At 46.2% G+C, this 13,727-nt stretch overlaps 1 protein-coding gene across 3 annotated transcripts in view; it reads left to right on the top strand.

Moving 5' to 3' along the window:
- LOC138266222 (aldehyde dehydrogenase family 3 member B1-like) overlaps nt 1-13,727 on the top strand; it is a 206,054-nt gene that overhangs the window by 57,811 nt on the left and 134,516 nt on the right. For all 3 annotated transcript variants that reach the window (XM_069214739.1, XM_069214737.1, XM_069214740.1), the window contains exon 3: nt 5,161-5,271. In XM_069214739.1, the coding sequence (XP_069070840.1) occupies nt 5,161-5,271 (111 nt within the window). The remainder of the gene's footprint in view (nt 1-5,160; nt 5,272-13,727) is intronic.

Here is a 13,727-nt window from a genome sequence, read left to right as displayed (position 1 = left end):
AGAAGCAGTGGTATGACCAAGAGGCTGCACTGGTAGAATTCAAACCAGAGAAGAAAGTATGGGTCCTTGAGCCTGTGGCTTCCAGGGCACTTCAGGACAGATGGAGTGACCCTTACCCTATCCAGGAGAAAAAGAGTGAGGTCATCTACTTGGTAGACCTGGGCACTATCAGGACACCAAAAAGAGTAATCCATGTGAACCGCCTCAAACTCTATTGTGACAGAGCAGATGTAACCATGCAGTTGGTTACTGATGAGGAGTAGGAAGCAGAGAGTGAACCTCTCCCTGACCTCCTCTCAAATTACCCTAAAGATGGGTCAGTTGATGGAGTTGTCTATTCAGACACCCTCACTGCCCAAACAGCAAGCTGCATGTAGGCAAGTTCTACAGCAGTATGCTGGGCTCTTCTCTTTGACCCCTGGACAGACTCATCTGTATACCCATGATGTGGACACAGGAGACAGTTTACCTATTAAAACCAACATATTCAGACAGTCTGACCAAGTCAAGGAGGGCATCAAAGTGGAATTTCACAAGATGCTGTATTTAGGGGTTATTGAGCCCTCTGACAGTCCCTGGGCCAGCCCAGTGGTCTTAGTCCCCAACCCGCATTCCAAAGATGTCAAGAGAGAAATGAGGTTCTGTGTGGACTATAGGGGTCTCTACTCTGTCACCAAGACAGATGTTGTCTCTATACCAAGATCAGAGGAATTGATTGACAAATTAGGTGCCGCCAAATTCCTTAGTACCTTTGACTTAACTACATGGTACTGGTAAATTAGGATGGCACCTGGAGCAAAAGAAAGGACAACATTCTCTACACCTGATGGGCATTATCAGTTTACTGTTATGCCCTATGGGTTAAAGAATGCCCCTGCCACCTTCCAAAGGTTGGTGAATCAAGTCCTTGCTGGCTTGGAGTCCTTTAGTGCAGCATATCTAGATTATATTGCTGTCTTTAGCTCCTGGGGAAGGTTTTGCAGGCCTTGCAATCAGCAGGCCTCACTATTAAGGCATCAGCGTTCCAGATAGGGCAGGGCACAGTGGTATACTTGAGCCACTTTGTAGGTGGAGGTCAAGTGCAACTCTTACAGCCCCAGATCCAGACAATTCTGGACTGGGAAGCTCCAAAAACCAAGACTCAGTTCAGGGCATTTCTTGGGTTGACTGGTTACTATAGGAAGTTTGTGAAGGGTTATGGATCCATTGTGACTCCCCTCACAGAACTGACCTCAAAGAAGATGCCCAGAAAAGTATACTGGACTCTTGACTGTCAAAAGGCCTTTGACACCTTGAAGGAGGCAGTGTGCTCTGCACCAGTTCTGAAAGCTCCAGATTATTCTAAGCAGTTCATTATGCAGACAGATGCCTCTGAACGTGGGATAGGAGCAGTTCTGTCCCAGACCAATGATGATGGCCATGACCAGCCTGTTGCTTTCATTAGCAGGAGGTTACTATCCAGGGAGCAGCGTTGGAGTGCCATTGAGATAGAGGCCTCACTAAGCACATGCACACTGCCTTTGCGTGTGCTGATGGGAAGAAAAAGTCAGTCTACATGGCACCCCTCCCAGGTTGCCATGCCCGCAAACCACTGCCTGTGGCATAGGTAAGTCACCCCTCTTACAGCCCTAAGGCACGGTGCACTATACCACAGGTGTGGACTTAGACACTGTAGGGGCATACTGCTCATGCAGCTAAGTCCATTCTTAGACATTGTAAGTGCAGTGTGGCCATATTGAGTATATGGGTTGGGAGTATGTCATTTACGAACTCCACAGCTCCATAATGGCTTCACCAAATACTGGGAAGTTTGGTATTACAATTCTCAGCACAATAATGCCAGTGTTGGATTTATTAAAAAAATGCACCCAGAGGGCATCTTAGAGTTGCCCCCTGTATGTTAGCCAAACTGCTAGTGCAGGACCTACCGGTCTCTGCCAGCCTGCCACTTCCAGATGAGTTTCTGACCACATGGGGTGAGAGCCTTTGTGCTCACTGTGGCCAGAAACCGATCCTCCACTGGGTGGAGGTCCTTCACACCTTCCCCGTCCCCCTTGCAGGAACTGTAACACCTGGCAGTGAGCCTCATAGACTCAGGTCTCTTGTTAGTGCCCCAGGGCACTCCAGCTAGTGGAGATGCCTGCTCCCCAGACAAAGCCCCAATTTTGGCGGCAAGTCCGGTGGGAAATTTAGGGAAAACAAGGAAGAGTGACCACCTCAGCTTCGACCACCCCTAAGGTGTTCAGAGCTAAGGTGACCCCCTCCTTGCAAAATCCTCCATCTTAGTTTGGAAGACCGGGACTAATAGGGTTAGGTCTGTGTCCCCCTCCCCAAAGGAAGTGGACACAGGAAGGGAGTAGCCACCCTCGGGGACAGTAGCCATTGGCTACTGCCCTCCGACCCCTGCAACATCCCTAAATCCAGGATTTAAGGGCTCCCCTGAACCTAGCTTGTCAGATTGCTGGTAACCTCACAAGAAGAAAGAAGGACTGCTAAGCTGACCCCAAGCAGAGAAGACTGAAGACACAAACTGACTTTGCCCCAGCCCTAACGGCCTGTCCCCAGCTTCAAAAGCCCTTCAACAAGAAGGCGACGCATCCTGTAGGACCAGCGACCTCTGAAAATCCTCCAGAGGACTGCCTGCACCCCAGAGGGCCAAGAACTCCCATGGACCGCGGCCCTGTCCAATAAGAAACTCCATCCAAGGACTCAAGAGCCTCCCCGGATCTCCAAATCCTGTCCACTCTGCACCCGAAGCCCACAGCCCATCTCCAGGTGGCCCAGCTGACTAGAGCTGGTCTCCAGGCAATTCTGAGCAAGTGCCCACTCTGGGTTGACCCCTCCTGTCCACCAAAATGACGCCTGCAGCCTGAATTTGGAGGACCCCCCTGACCTCGACAGAACCAGATGAAGATTCCAGACGCCAAAGGGTCCCCCTGCACCCGCAACCCCCTGGCCTTGGGGATTCTGACCTTTGGTGCAGCAAACTCCAGCAGGCGTCCCCCTCCTCACCCAGCCTTTGGTTTCCCGGATCCGACCCCTGTACTTCACCTGCAGCATCTTTGAGGCCCTCGGGGTCCCCCTATAGGAAAGCCTTGGGAGCCCGATGCTGTATTTGCGTCCTACACCTGGCCACTGCTGCGTCACTGAGGGTGTGTTTGGTGCTGACCTGGCCCCCCGCCCTCCTCTCACCCGGTGCTCCTCTAAATACCCAGGTCTGCCATCCGAAGATGCTGGTACTTCCATGCAAGCAGGCCTGATTCTGAGTACCCCCAGTATCTATAGGAGCCCATATTAAATCGACCTCAACTTTGACCTCTGCACCTGGTCGGCCCGTGTTGCTGGTGGTGGGTGTTTGGGGTTAACTTGAATCCTAACCTGTGGGCATCCTAAGCCCCAAGATACTGGAACTGTAAGTCTTGTATTTACCTTCATATCATACTAACTCCCTCCCCCCCCCCCCCCCCCCCCCCAGATTTGTTTCTCAAAATTGCACTGTGAACTTTTAAAACAGAGTACTGCTATTTATTCAAAAACTTGAATCTTGTGGCTCTTGAAATAAAGTAACAAAACACATTTTGCTATATAAAAACCGTTGGCCTGGAGTTAGTCATTGTGTGTGCTTCACTTTATTGTCTGTGTGTGTACAACAAATGCTTTGCACTACCCTCTGAGAAGCCTAACTGCTTGTCCACACTACCACAAAAGAGCACTAGTATTAACTACTTTATCCTCTGGGGAACCCCTGGACCCTGTGCACTCTATATCTCTTTTTGATGTAGTATATACAGAGCCAGCTTCCTACATAAGATTTTGTTTCCATGAGAGCTTTGCCTTTTGAAAAAACCGGGCCATTAGGTTGAAAATGGAAGTTCTCATGAGTGTTAAGGGACAAGATTTGGTACCCTGATTTCACGGCAACAAATGGTAGATTAATAGTGTTGTTCCTGAATTTAAGCTGTCATTGTGGGACAGAGAGAAATAGGGAAAATATGTCATGTTAAGTGTTCACCGCCAACGCAGCATATATTTCACAAAGAAAGCAGTTTATATGCCCTGCAATGAGCCACTTTTAGGGAAACTTCCAGTGCAAAATGCACAAATGCTGTGTCACTGGGTGAAATTTCGGCCACAAAACTTTGGCAGTCAGTAAGAGGCTAAATTATCTGGGTCATCACCTGTAAACTCCCTAACAGACATTGTAGCAAGTTATCCATGTTAGGTTGAGCAGCCACTATTTGTGATGGCCTCCCCCATCATCTTGATTGATGGGCGGATGGGTTTCATGTCATCCGCTTAGATCTAAGGCTGATGGCTATGGCGAGAAAGGAAGTTACTCACATTTAAGCTAAAATGCTTTGCACTACCCTCTGATAAGCCTAACTTCTCGACCACGCTACCACAAAAGAGAGCATTAGTAGGCGAGGAAGGAATTTACTCACAGTTTAAGCTAAAATGTAAGGATGTGTTCTGAATGACTATGGCTTGTTCTGCTGTACTGTCGAGTTACAGGTGAAACATTGATCGAAACGTGTATGTATTGGTTACTTTCTTAAATGCAAATCTAACGTTTTAACTGGAAGAGTATTATGGATTTGTACTGAATAAGTTTTAAATTATTTTAAAACAATAGTATTAATACACAACCGAGTACATTACTAGATGTATTAAACTCTTTCTGGGATTCATGCAATGCTATTTTATATGAGTGCCTTATTTCCTTACTGTATTTTATTTAATATTTTTTGGGGTATGTATTTGTGTTCAGTTTGTAAAATGTTAGGTTTACTTGAGATTTACCATGCCGATGTTTAAAATTCCTTTGTTAAAAGTGGTATGGGCACAGCCTTCCTGTCCCATTGAGGTTTGCAGATTTCTGTTGCCTTTATGCCTTAAACCAGAAACTTTGAGCACCATCCTCTAGGTGGTACGAGGCGCTGTTCACTTGTGACCGCTAGTTGTATATCTCAACTATAAGAAGCATTTTATTAACAGCTGCCTCCTGCTTTCTCCCCACTCCCTGTTTATATTTTTCCGATTACAGGTATAGTGCACTTCTGCAACCCCATCCACCTGTGTTTAGACTTGTGAGCCACAAAGGGCGGCATAGTGTTAACTTAATGTTTTCTTTGTAAATGTCTAACCAGATCATATCTTTAGCCTAGATTTGAAACCCTTCTGTCAGAGATCACCACCGTGAAGAATGAAGCCCGCTATGCAATAAACAACCTGGAGAAATGGATGCAACCGGAATATATGCAGAAAAGCATGGTAAGGCTTTCAGCTTCTATCTGATGTTGCATGAGATGCTGGAGCATGAATGTGTGTGGCAGTGGAGCTGGTGGAAAGAAGCTTGTGTTTATTTGTGTCACCTGCACACCTACAATTTCAAAAGTGGTTTAACCCAGATCACAAGTGCTCACAACACTTTGACAGAAGACATGAAATGCTGCCGCTGCCAATTCAATTTGTAGCTCTAATTTTCCTTTGCCGAAGTAAGCAGCGCCCCTCAGTTACAAACTTGTAAATTGAAGGGGGAAGCCATATGCCCTTGGTTCATGGGTGTGGAGGCAAAAAGAGAGTTTCTATTAGGAAAACAAAGCACTATTTAACTAACAATGGGACAATGTTAAAATACATTGAATGATGAATTCAAAATCAAAATTAATTTGGACTTTACCCTGGCGGATTTATTTATTTTGTTCCAAAACATCTGTAAAGTTGATTTATTGACAACATTCACAAATATTATATGGCGTTCAAGGATAAGATAGACAAAGGGAGTTCAGTTATGAGCTGTAAGTAGATGGCCCTGATATTAGTACAAACATGCATGCAATCTCCCTATCTTGCAAAATACCTGTATAACGTGTCTTTACAGCCACCCAGTTTGGAAGTAGTGGCTGCACTGGATGCAGCACAGACCAGGGTAAACGAATGGCAAGGGAACAGTCCCCTGGGAAGCTGTTGGATTCTCTTAAAAATTGGAAGAAGAAAAAAATTAATTAAAGGAGACCTATCAAAGGAAACAAAATGGACGGAACACCAGCTCAGATACGGAAGCACACTCGTTTTCAGGCAGATGTGTGCATGCATGTGTGCAGGTAAAATGCCCAAATTCACATATCAATAGAGCCAGTGGCACAAATGGGCTAATTAATTGCCCATGCAGTGTGCTGTTGAGGGGAGAAAAATGTGAATGACACTTGAATAGACAGAAGAGATCTGACCCAAAAACTCTTATGTATGGTTATGTATGTAGAGTTTTAACGTTTGCTTTTTTTTGGGTGGGGGGGCGCTAGCACAGACCTAAACCTGCCAGGCTCTCCTAAGATGGTCTTGCAAGGATGCAAATCTTTTACCCTAGGGCATATTAAAGGAAGTAACCGACACTAAACCTACAGCAATCTATGAACTTTCATGCAACAAAATGCCTGTCTATGGGCATTAACAAAGTGCAATATCTCTCCAGCTTTAAAGGCCTATTGGCTTTAACATATGATCTCGATCAAAACAATTCAGGCCTGTTGTCTTTGTCAAAGCTTTTCACATCAGCCATGTGGCATCTGGTATAACTTCCTCAAAGGATCACCATCACCTATACTAGACATCTGTCTGGTAAAGAGCAGAATTACAGATATGTATTTAATTACAATAGGCAAAACTAAATACAACTACTCTTAAGAAGCCCTACCAAGGGCCAGACCAGTGTGTGTGTGTGTGTATGTATATATATATATATTATTATTATTATTATTAAAATATATATATATAATATATATTCTACCTATGTGTGTGTGTGTATATATATATATATATTTTTTTCTACCCAGAGTGTTTGCCAGAGAGAGGAACCACAAGCCTACCACATTAATCTGTGAGGATCCCTGTAAAGCAATACCTGCCAACAGACTAACACAACATCCCACCCTTAAATGCCTATTGGCTCTAGTATGAATGAAATTATTTGATAATGCGCAAACTGTCACTCAAAAGAGAGCATCTTAGTGCTGAGCTAAAAGTACTATATGTTCCCGTTAGTGACTAGATAAAGTTAAATCAATGAAGGACCGAGGGAATAAATACCAGATCGGATCCCATGGTGCCAAGGAAGGAGGATCCAGGCTTTCGAACCTAAGTCTGCAAAAAGACTTTCCCCTCGAGATTTTAGTCAAAATGTGTGGGGGGTTCACAAAGTTCTCAGTGGAGGATCTCAGAGTATGTTTAAGCAGATAAGGTCAGAACCGATCATTTAGATATTTTGGGCTGAAGTGTTTAAAAGTTTTTAACACCAAAAAGAGTAATTGAAAGAGAACCCTCTTGTTGACTGTAAGCCAGTGTAATTTATTTAGCACGGCTGATGCAGAGCTTCTCTTTGGCAATTGTAGCTGCAGAATTCTGCACCATCTGGAGGTTGTAGATGATACTTTTTGAGCAGCTGACATATAGACTATTGCAGTAGCCCAATCTTGACAGTATCAATGCTGAGGCGGCGGGTTTCCTGGCATCCCATGGCAACAAGTGAAAAAAAGCATTTTAATGCTTTTTATATGATTAAAACACATGCCAGCAACTGTTGGTGCTTGTGGGAGAAAAGATGGCTCTGTATCGAATTTTACACCAAGATTCTTTGCAACTGACACCACGGCTGGTGGACATGGCGGCTGGGGGGAGGTTTGCAAAATCTGGCTACCATTTCAGTTGGATAAGAAGTTAGATTTTTCAAAGAGGAGTATTTCTGTCTTTTCAGAATTGCATTTAAGATGGTTATCTTGCATCCATTGAAAAATGGCCTTCATGCAATGCTGAAAATTAATTTCTGACTTAGAGGAAATTTTGTCCAAAGTCCAAATCATTTGGGTATCATCGGCATACGATGTGGTAGCAGTCACAAATGAAGAAATTAAAGGAATCAAGGGGGTCAGGTAAATTTTTAAAAAGAGCAGGGCACAATGAGGAATCCTGTGGCACTCCCACTGTGACTGTTCTTTCTTGTGAGAAAAAGTGCCCAATAGAGACCATTGCTTTCTATTGGTCAAAAAGGAATCTAACCATGCTAGGGCAATGTGCGAAATTCTGATATTCTGGATCCGCTGCAAAAGAATAGCATGGGAGATGGTATGAAATGCAGCAGATAAGACCAAAAGAATCGGCACTGCATTATTCCCAGAAACAAAGGTCATTTTGATGGTTTCCAAGACCTCAAGGACGGCTGATTCTGTAGAAAACTTAGGGCTGAAACCAAATTGCCGGAAATGGCGACGATTGGTATTCTCCATAAAGGTCATGAGTTGTTGATTCACAATCTTTTTCAAAACTTTGCTTAGCATTGGTAGAAGGGAAATGGGTCTGAAACTGGACAAGATGGTCAGATCTGGCAACGATTTCTACTGTAGTGGCTTGACAATTGCCAGTTTCTATTCTGCCGGCATGATCGCTTCCTCTAGTGAAGTGTTCATGATGGTGTTGATAACTGGATTAACTACATCGATAGAAGCATGTAATATCGATGGCAGACAAGGATCAAGTGGCAAACCTGATTTGCATGTCAGTATAGCCTGCATTCCAAGGAGACATTTTGAAATTGGGTTAGTCTCACATTTGGGTTTGTGATACCCACACGTGTGGACTGGTAGTTTATTAACGAGGATCTGGGAGCTCGACTGAATCCTTCTTGGATGGCTGAAAATTTGTCTAAAAAGAAGGCTAGGATTTTATTACAAAGAGCCTGGGCGGGCAGAATTTCCCTTGTTAAAGCTTTTGGTTGTAGAAATGATTTTACCACCTTAAAAATTACTTTGGGGTCAAATTGGGCCTCTTTGATCTTCGAAGTATAGTAGGCTTTTTTTGCTTCATTGATGGACTTGTGGTATTTCTCTTGGGTGGACTTACATTGATTAAGGTCAGCTTGTGCAGAAGTCCAACACCATCACCGTTCATGTTGTTGACTGTGAAATTGTGCCTGGACTAGTGTAGGAGAGAACTTTGGCGCAGACACGTTTTGACAACATTTCTTGGAATGAACAAGTGGGGCTAGTTCAGAGGCAGAGTTAGAAATCCATTTATTAAATAGATCATGGTCTTAACTAAAATTGCAGGTGAGAGAGGGTGTGCATTAATAAGCCCAGAAATAAAACTGGGATGAGACTTCATTGTGCTCCACTTGCAAGTCAAGTTCTTATCGATTTGAGACCTAGCAAGATTTTAGCCAGCATCAACCAAATTGAACAGTATTAGACTATGGTCTGACCACAATTGAGGGACCGGATCTTTTACCAGAAATGCTAGTTGTTTTGTGAAGATCCCATCTAGGGTATGGCCAAACCTGTGGGTGGGAACAGTTCCCCATTGTGAGAGGCACAGTATCTTTAAAGTCTCTAGCAGATTGATAACTTCCAGATTAGACATGTTGTCAAAATGATAATTGATGCCTTCTACAACAGAGAAGGTAGGATATTGGGTTAAGCAGGAGGCGGAGGCATCTCCAATACTTGAGAGAAATGACATTCCGGCGTCCAGACGATGATAAAGTAGACAGTCTGTTATCGAATGGGAGGGGCTGACTTTGAAGCAGGAGCCAATATTTTCAGCTCCCACAAGGGAAACAAAATCAAAGGAACTGAATTCCCAAGAATCCTGATGAATATTAGAAATGCCACCGACCCTCCAGTTGGTTGTCATTGATTAAATTGTGTACTTCTTGGGCATGTATGCATAGCGAGTGGGCATTAAGAAGGCCTCCTTGTACCTGATGAGTGGCAGGGAAAACTTTAGCTAGCCTGATACAAAGGGTGCCCCTGTAGGAAGCTGGCCTGGTGTTTGGTGAGCACATATGGTGTTATAACCTTATACCAGGTCCAGGTATCCCCTACTAGTGAAGTGTAGGCAGTACCTAGGAAGCCAGGGCTCTCTAGAGTTAGCTGTGGCTGAGCAGCCAAGACTTATTTAGGAGGCATGTAAAGCTTATGCAGTACCACACAGCAACTTATCCCACATGAAAGAACCACACTGTGTTACAAAAATAAAGGTACTCTATTATAGTAACACAACACTAGAACACATATAAGCAGTCCCCTTTCCCCCCCCCCCCCCCAACTGGAGGGAAGTACACACACACACACACTATAGATATGTATGTTCGATGGCATGTGTAGCTGCAGGTACACATGCTGTGCATTATCCTGCCATCGATTGGGCTCGGAGTGTTACAAGTTGTTTTTCTTCGAAGAAGTCTTTTCGAGTCACGAGACCGAGGGACTCCTCCCTTTCAGCTCCATTGCGCATGGGCGTCGACTCCATCTTAGATTGTTTTCTTTCCGCCATCGGGTTCGGACGTGTTCCTCTTTGCTCCGTATTTTGAATCGGGAAAGTTAGCTAGTTATCGGAAAATTCAACTGTATTGTTCGTGCTTGGTACCGGTTTAGTGTTAGCACATCCACATCGCAAAGAAGAAGCGCTCCGGCGGCCCTTCGGGGCTTCCACTCTTCAGCGGGGCCTCGTCGGCCCAACCGTGTCCATCTTCAAACCTCATGGACCGGACCCCCTTCCGCTTCTGCCCGAATTGCCACGCAAAGTATCCTTATACAGACCAACACTTGGTCTGTAATCTGTGTTTATCTCCGGAACACAGGGAGGATACTTGCAAGGCCTATCGGGCATTTCGATCTAAGAAAACACTACGCGATCGAAGAGCTCGAAGACTCCAGATGGCGTTGACACCGGCTGAGCAGATCGACGTCGAGGAAGAGGAGAGATTCTCCATTCGAGATTCAGACTCTGACAAGTCTGAAAGTGATCAGCCGAAGACGCAGCAACAAACTGTGAGTAAACCAGCCCCGGCAAAGACTCTCTCAAAAATAATAAAGGCCAAGGGGATACCACCGCCAACAGGCCATGGCTTAACCCGAAAACACGGTGACCAAACATCAGCACCGAAAAAGGCCTCCCAGCAGCCGAAGACATCCGACTTCAGTCGAGATACCGGCTCCGAACCATCACGGCACCGAGAGTTCGGCACCCCTAAAGTCAAGAAGGTTTCCTCGGAGCCGAAAAAGACTGTACAAAAACCTTTGGTGCCGAAACATGCAGCCTCGGAGTCAAAACCAGGCTCCTATACAGAAGGGAAAGGCCTTTCAAGTCAGTTGCAAGGGCACAGATTTGAACAAGAACTGGGCATGGGAGAGCCAGACCATACCCAGAGGAGGCTGCACATACAGAAGGACACGGGGAAAATCCAAACTCTTCCTCCAATAAAAATCAAGCGAAAGCTAGCATTCCAGGAGACGGAAATGCAGCCAAAAGCAAAAGTGGCAAAAGACAAAACATCACCAAGGTTCTCGCCACAGCAGTCTCCATTGCATTTGCCACACCAGTCCCCGGTAGCAACACCCCCCAATGCAGTCGCCGACACACACGGGGATGACACAAGATGACCCGGATGCATGGGACCTATATGATGCACCGATCTCAGACAATAGTCCCGATTGCTACCCGGCAAGGCCGTCACCACCTGTGGACAGCACTGCATATATGCAGGTGGTTTCAAGGGCAGCTACATTCCATAATGTAGCAATGCATGCAGAGCCCATAGAAGACACCTTTTTGTTTAACACCTTGGCATCCATTCACAGCTCATACCAAAGTTTGCCAATGCTACCAGGCATGTTAAAACACGCCAAACAGGTGTTCCAGGACCCAGTAAAAGGCAGAGCCATCACGCCTAGGGTGGAGAAGAAATATAAACCTCCCCCAACGGACCCTGTGTTTATAACACAGCAATTAACTCCGGATTCGGTGGTAGTGGGAGCAGCCCGAAAGAGGGCAAACTCCCAATCCTCAGGAGACGCACCACCGCCCGACAAGGAAAGTCGGAAATTCGATGCAGCAGGCAAGAGGGTGGCAGCACAGGCAGCCAATCAATGGCGGATTGCCAATTCTCAGGCTCTACTAGCTCGATACGACAGGGCGCATTGGGATGAGATGCAACATATCATTCCGCACTTACCCAAGGAGTACCAAAAACGTGCCCAACAGGTTGTTGAGGAAGGACAAACTATTTCAAACAACCAAATAAGGTCGGCTATGGACTCGGCAGACACAGCAGCAAGGACAGTGAACACTGCAGTAACCATTCGTAGGCACGCATGGTTACGGAGCTCTGGTTTTAAACCAGCAATCCAGCAGGCTGTTCTGAATATGCCGTTCAACCAAGAACAATTGTTTGGGCCGGAGGTGGATACGGCAATAGAAAAACTCAAAAAGGACACAGACACGGCCAAAGCCATGGGCGCGCTCTACTCCCCACAGAGCAGAGGCACTTTTAGAAAGCTGCACTTTAGAGGAGGGGTTTCGTTCCCAAACCACAGAGCCTTCCACCTCACAAGTCAGACCCACATATCAAGGCCAATATCAGAGAGGAGGTTTTCGAGGAACATATAGGGGTGGACAATTGCCAAAGACAAGAGGGAAATTCGAGAGCCCAAAAACCCCGCAAACCAAACAGTGACTTCAATGCCACAAACCCCCACCACTCCACACCAGTGGTGGGGAGACTTACTGCATAATACCACAACTGGGAAAACATAACTACGGACGCATGGGTCCTAGCCATTATCCAACATGGTTATTGCATAGAATTCCTACAATTGCCACCAGATGTGCCTCCAAGAGCACACAATGGGGGTCATTACAACATTGGCAGTAAAAGGCGCTTACCGCCGTGCAGAAGACCGCCAATACACCGCCGCGGCAGTGGAATTCCGCCACAGCTATTATGACCCACATCTAGGAATCCGCCGAAAATCAGACACCCACAGAAGTCTGCCACACCAAAGGTCAGTGTTAAACTGTCGAAAACAAAATCTCCACCTCCACGCCAACAGAAACACGCCTATGCTATTACGACCCACGAATCAACGCAGCGGTCTTTCAACCGCGGTATTCCATTGGCGGTACACACTGCCGCGCTCAAAATACACACACATCTCCAAAACACCGCCACATTGGACAATTCCAAATACACACACCTGATACACATACACACACCACTCCCACACACCCAACGCAATATAAAACACACACCCACATCACCCACAAACCCCTACGACCAAAAATTAGTCACAAAGGCCAGAGAGACCGCACAGATTAGACAATCCCACCACACAGAGACACACAACACCATCACCCACACAACATCCACGCACAAAACACCACACACCACTACACATCACCACTACACATCACCACACTCATCAACACATACACCACCCCACACATCACCCACACCACCCCATGTCACGCCGCAGACACCCCCGCTTTTCCGAGGAGGAGCTCCGGGTCATGGTGGAGGAAATCCTACGGGTAGAGCCACTGCTATTTGGCTCACAGGTGCAGCACATCCATAGCCAGGAAGATGGAGCCATGGCGCAGAATAGTGGACAGGGTCAACGCTGTGGGACAGCATCCAAGAAATCGGGAGGACATCAGGAAGAGGTGGAACGACCTACGGGGGAAGGTGCGTTCAGCGGTCTCCAGGCACAACATCGCGGTTCAGCGGACTGGCGGCAGACCCCCACCTCCTCCCCCACAACTAACAACATGGGTGGAGCAAGTCTTGACCATCATGCATCCAGAGGGCATCGGAGGAGTCGGTGGAGGAATGGACACTGGTAAGTCAATTCTTAACTTTCATATCCCCCACCCTACCTGCATGCTATCACACAACCCCA

The sequence above is a fragment of the Pleurodeles waltl genome, chromosome 11 (genome assembly GCF_031143425.1).
Source record: "Pleurodeles waltl isolate 20211129_DDA chromosome 11, aPleWal1.hap1.20221129, whole genome shotgun sequence".
In the NCBI taxonomy this organism is placed as follows: Eukaryota; Metazoa; Chordata; class Amphibia; order Caudata; family Salamandridae; genus Pleurodeles; species Pleurodeles waltl.
This window is presented reverse-complemented; position numbering and strand designations above follow the sequence as displayed.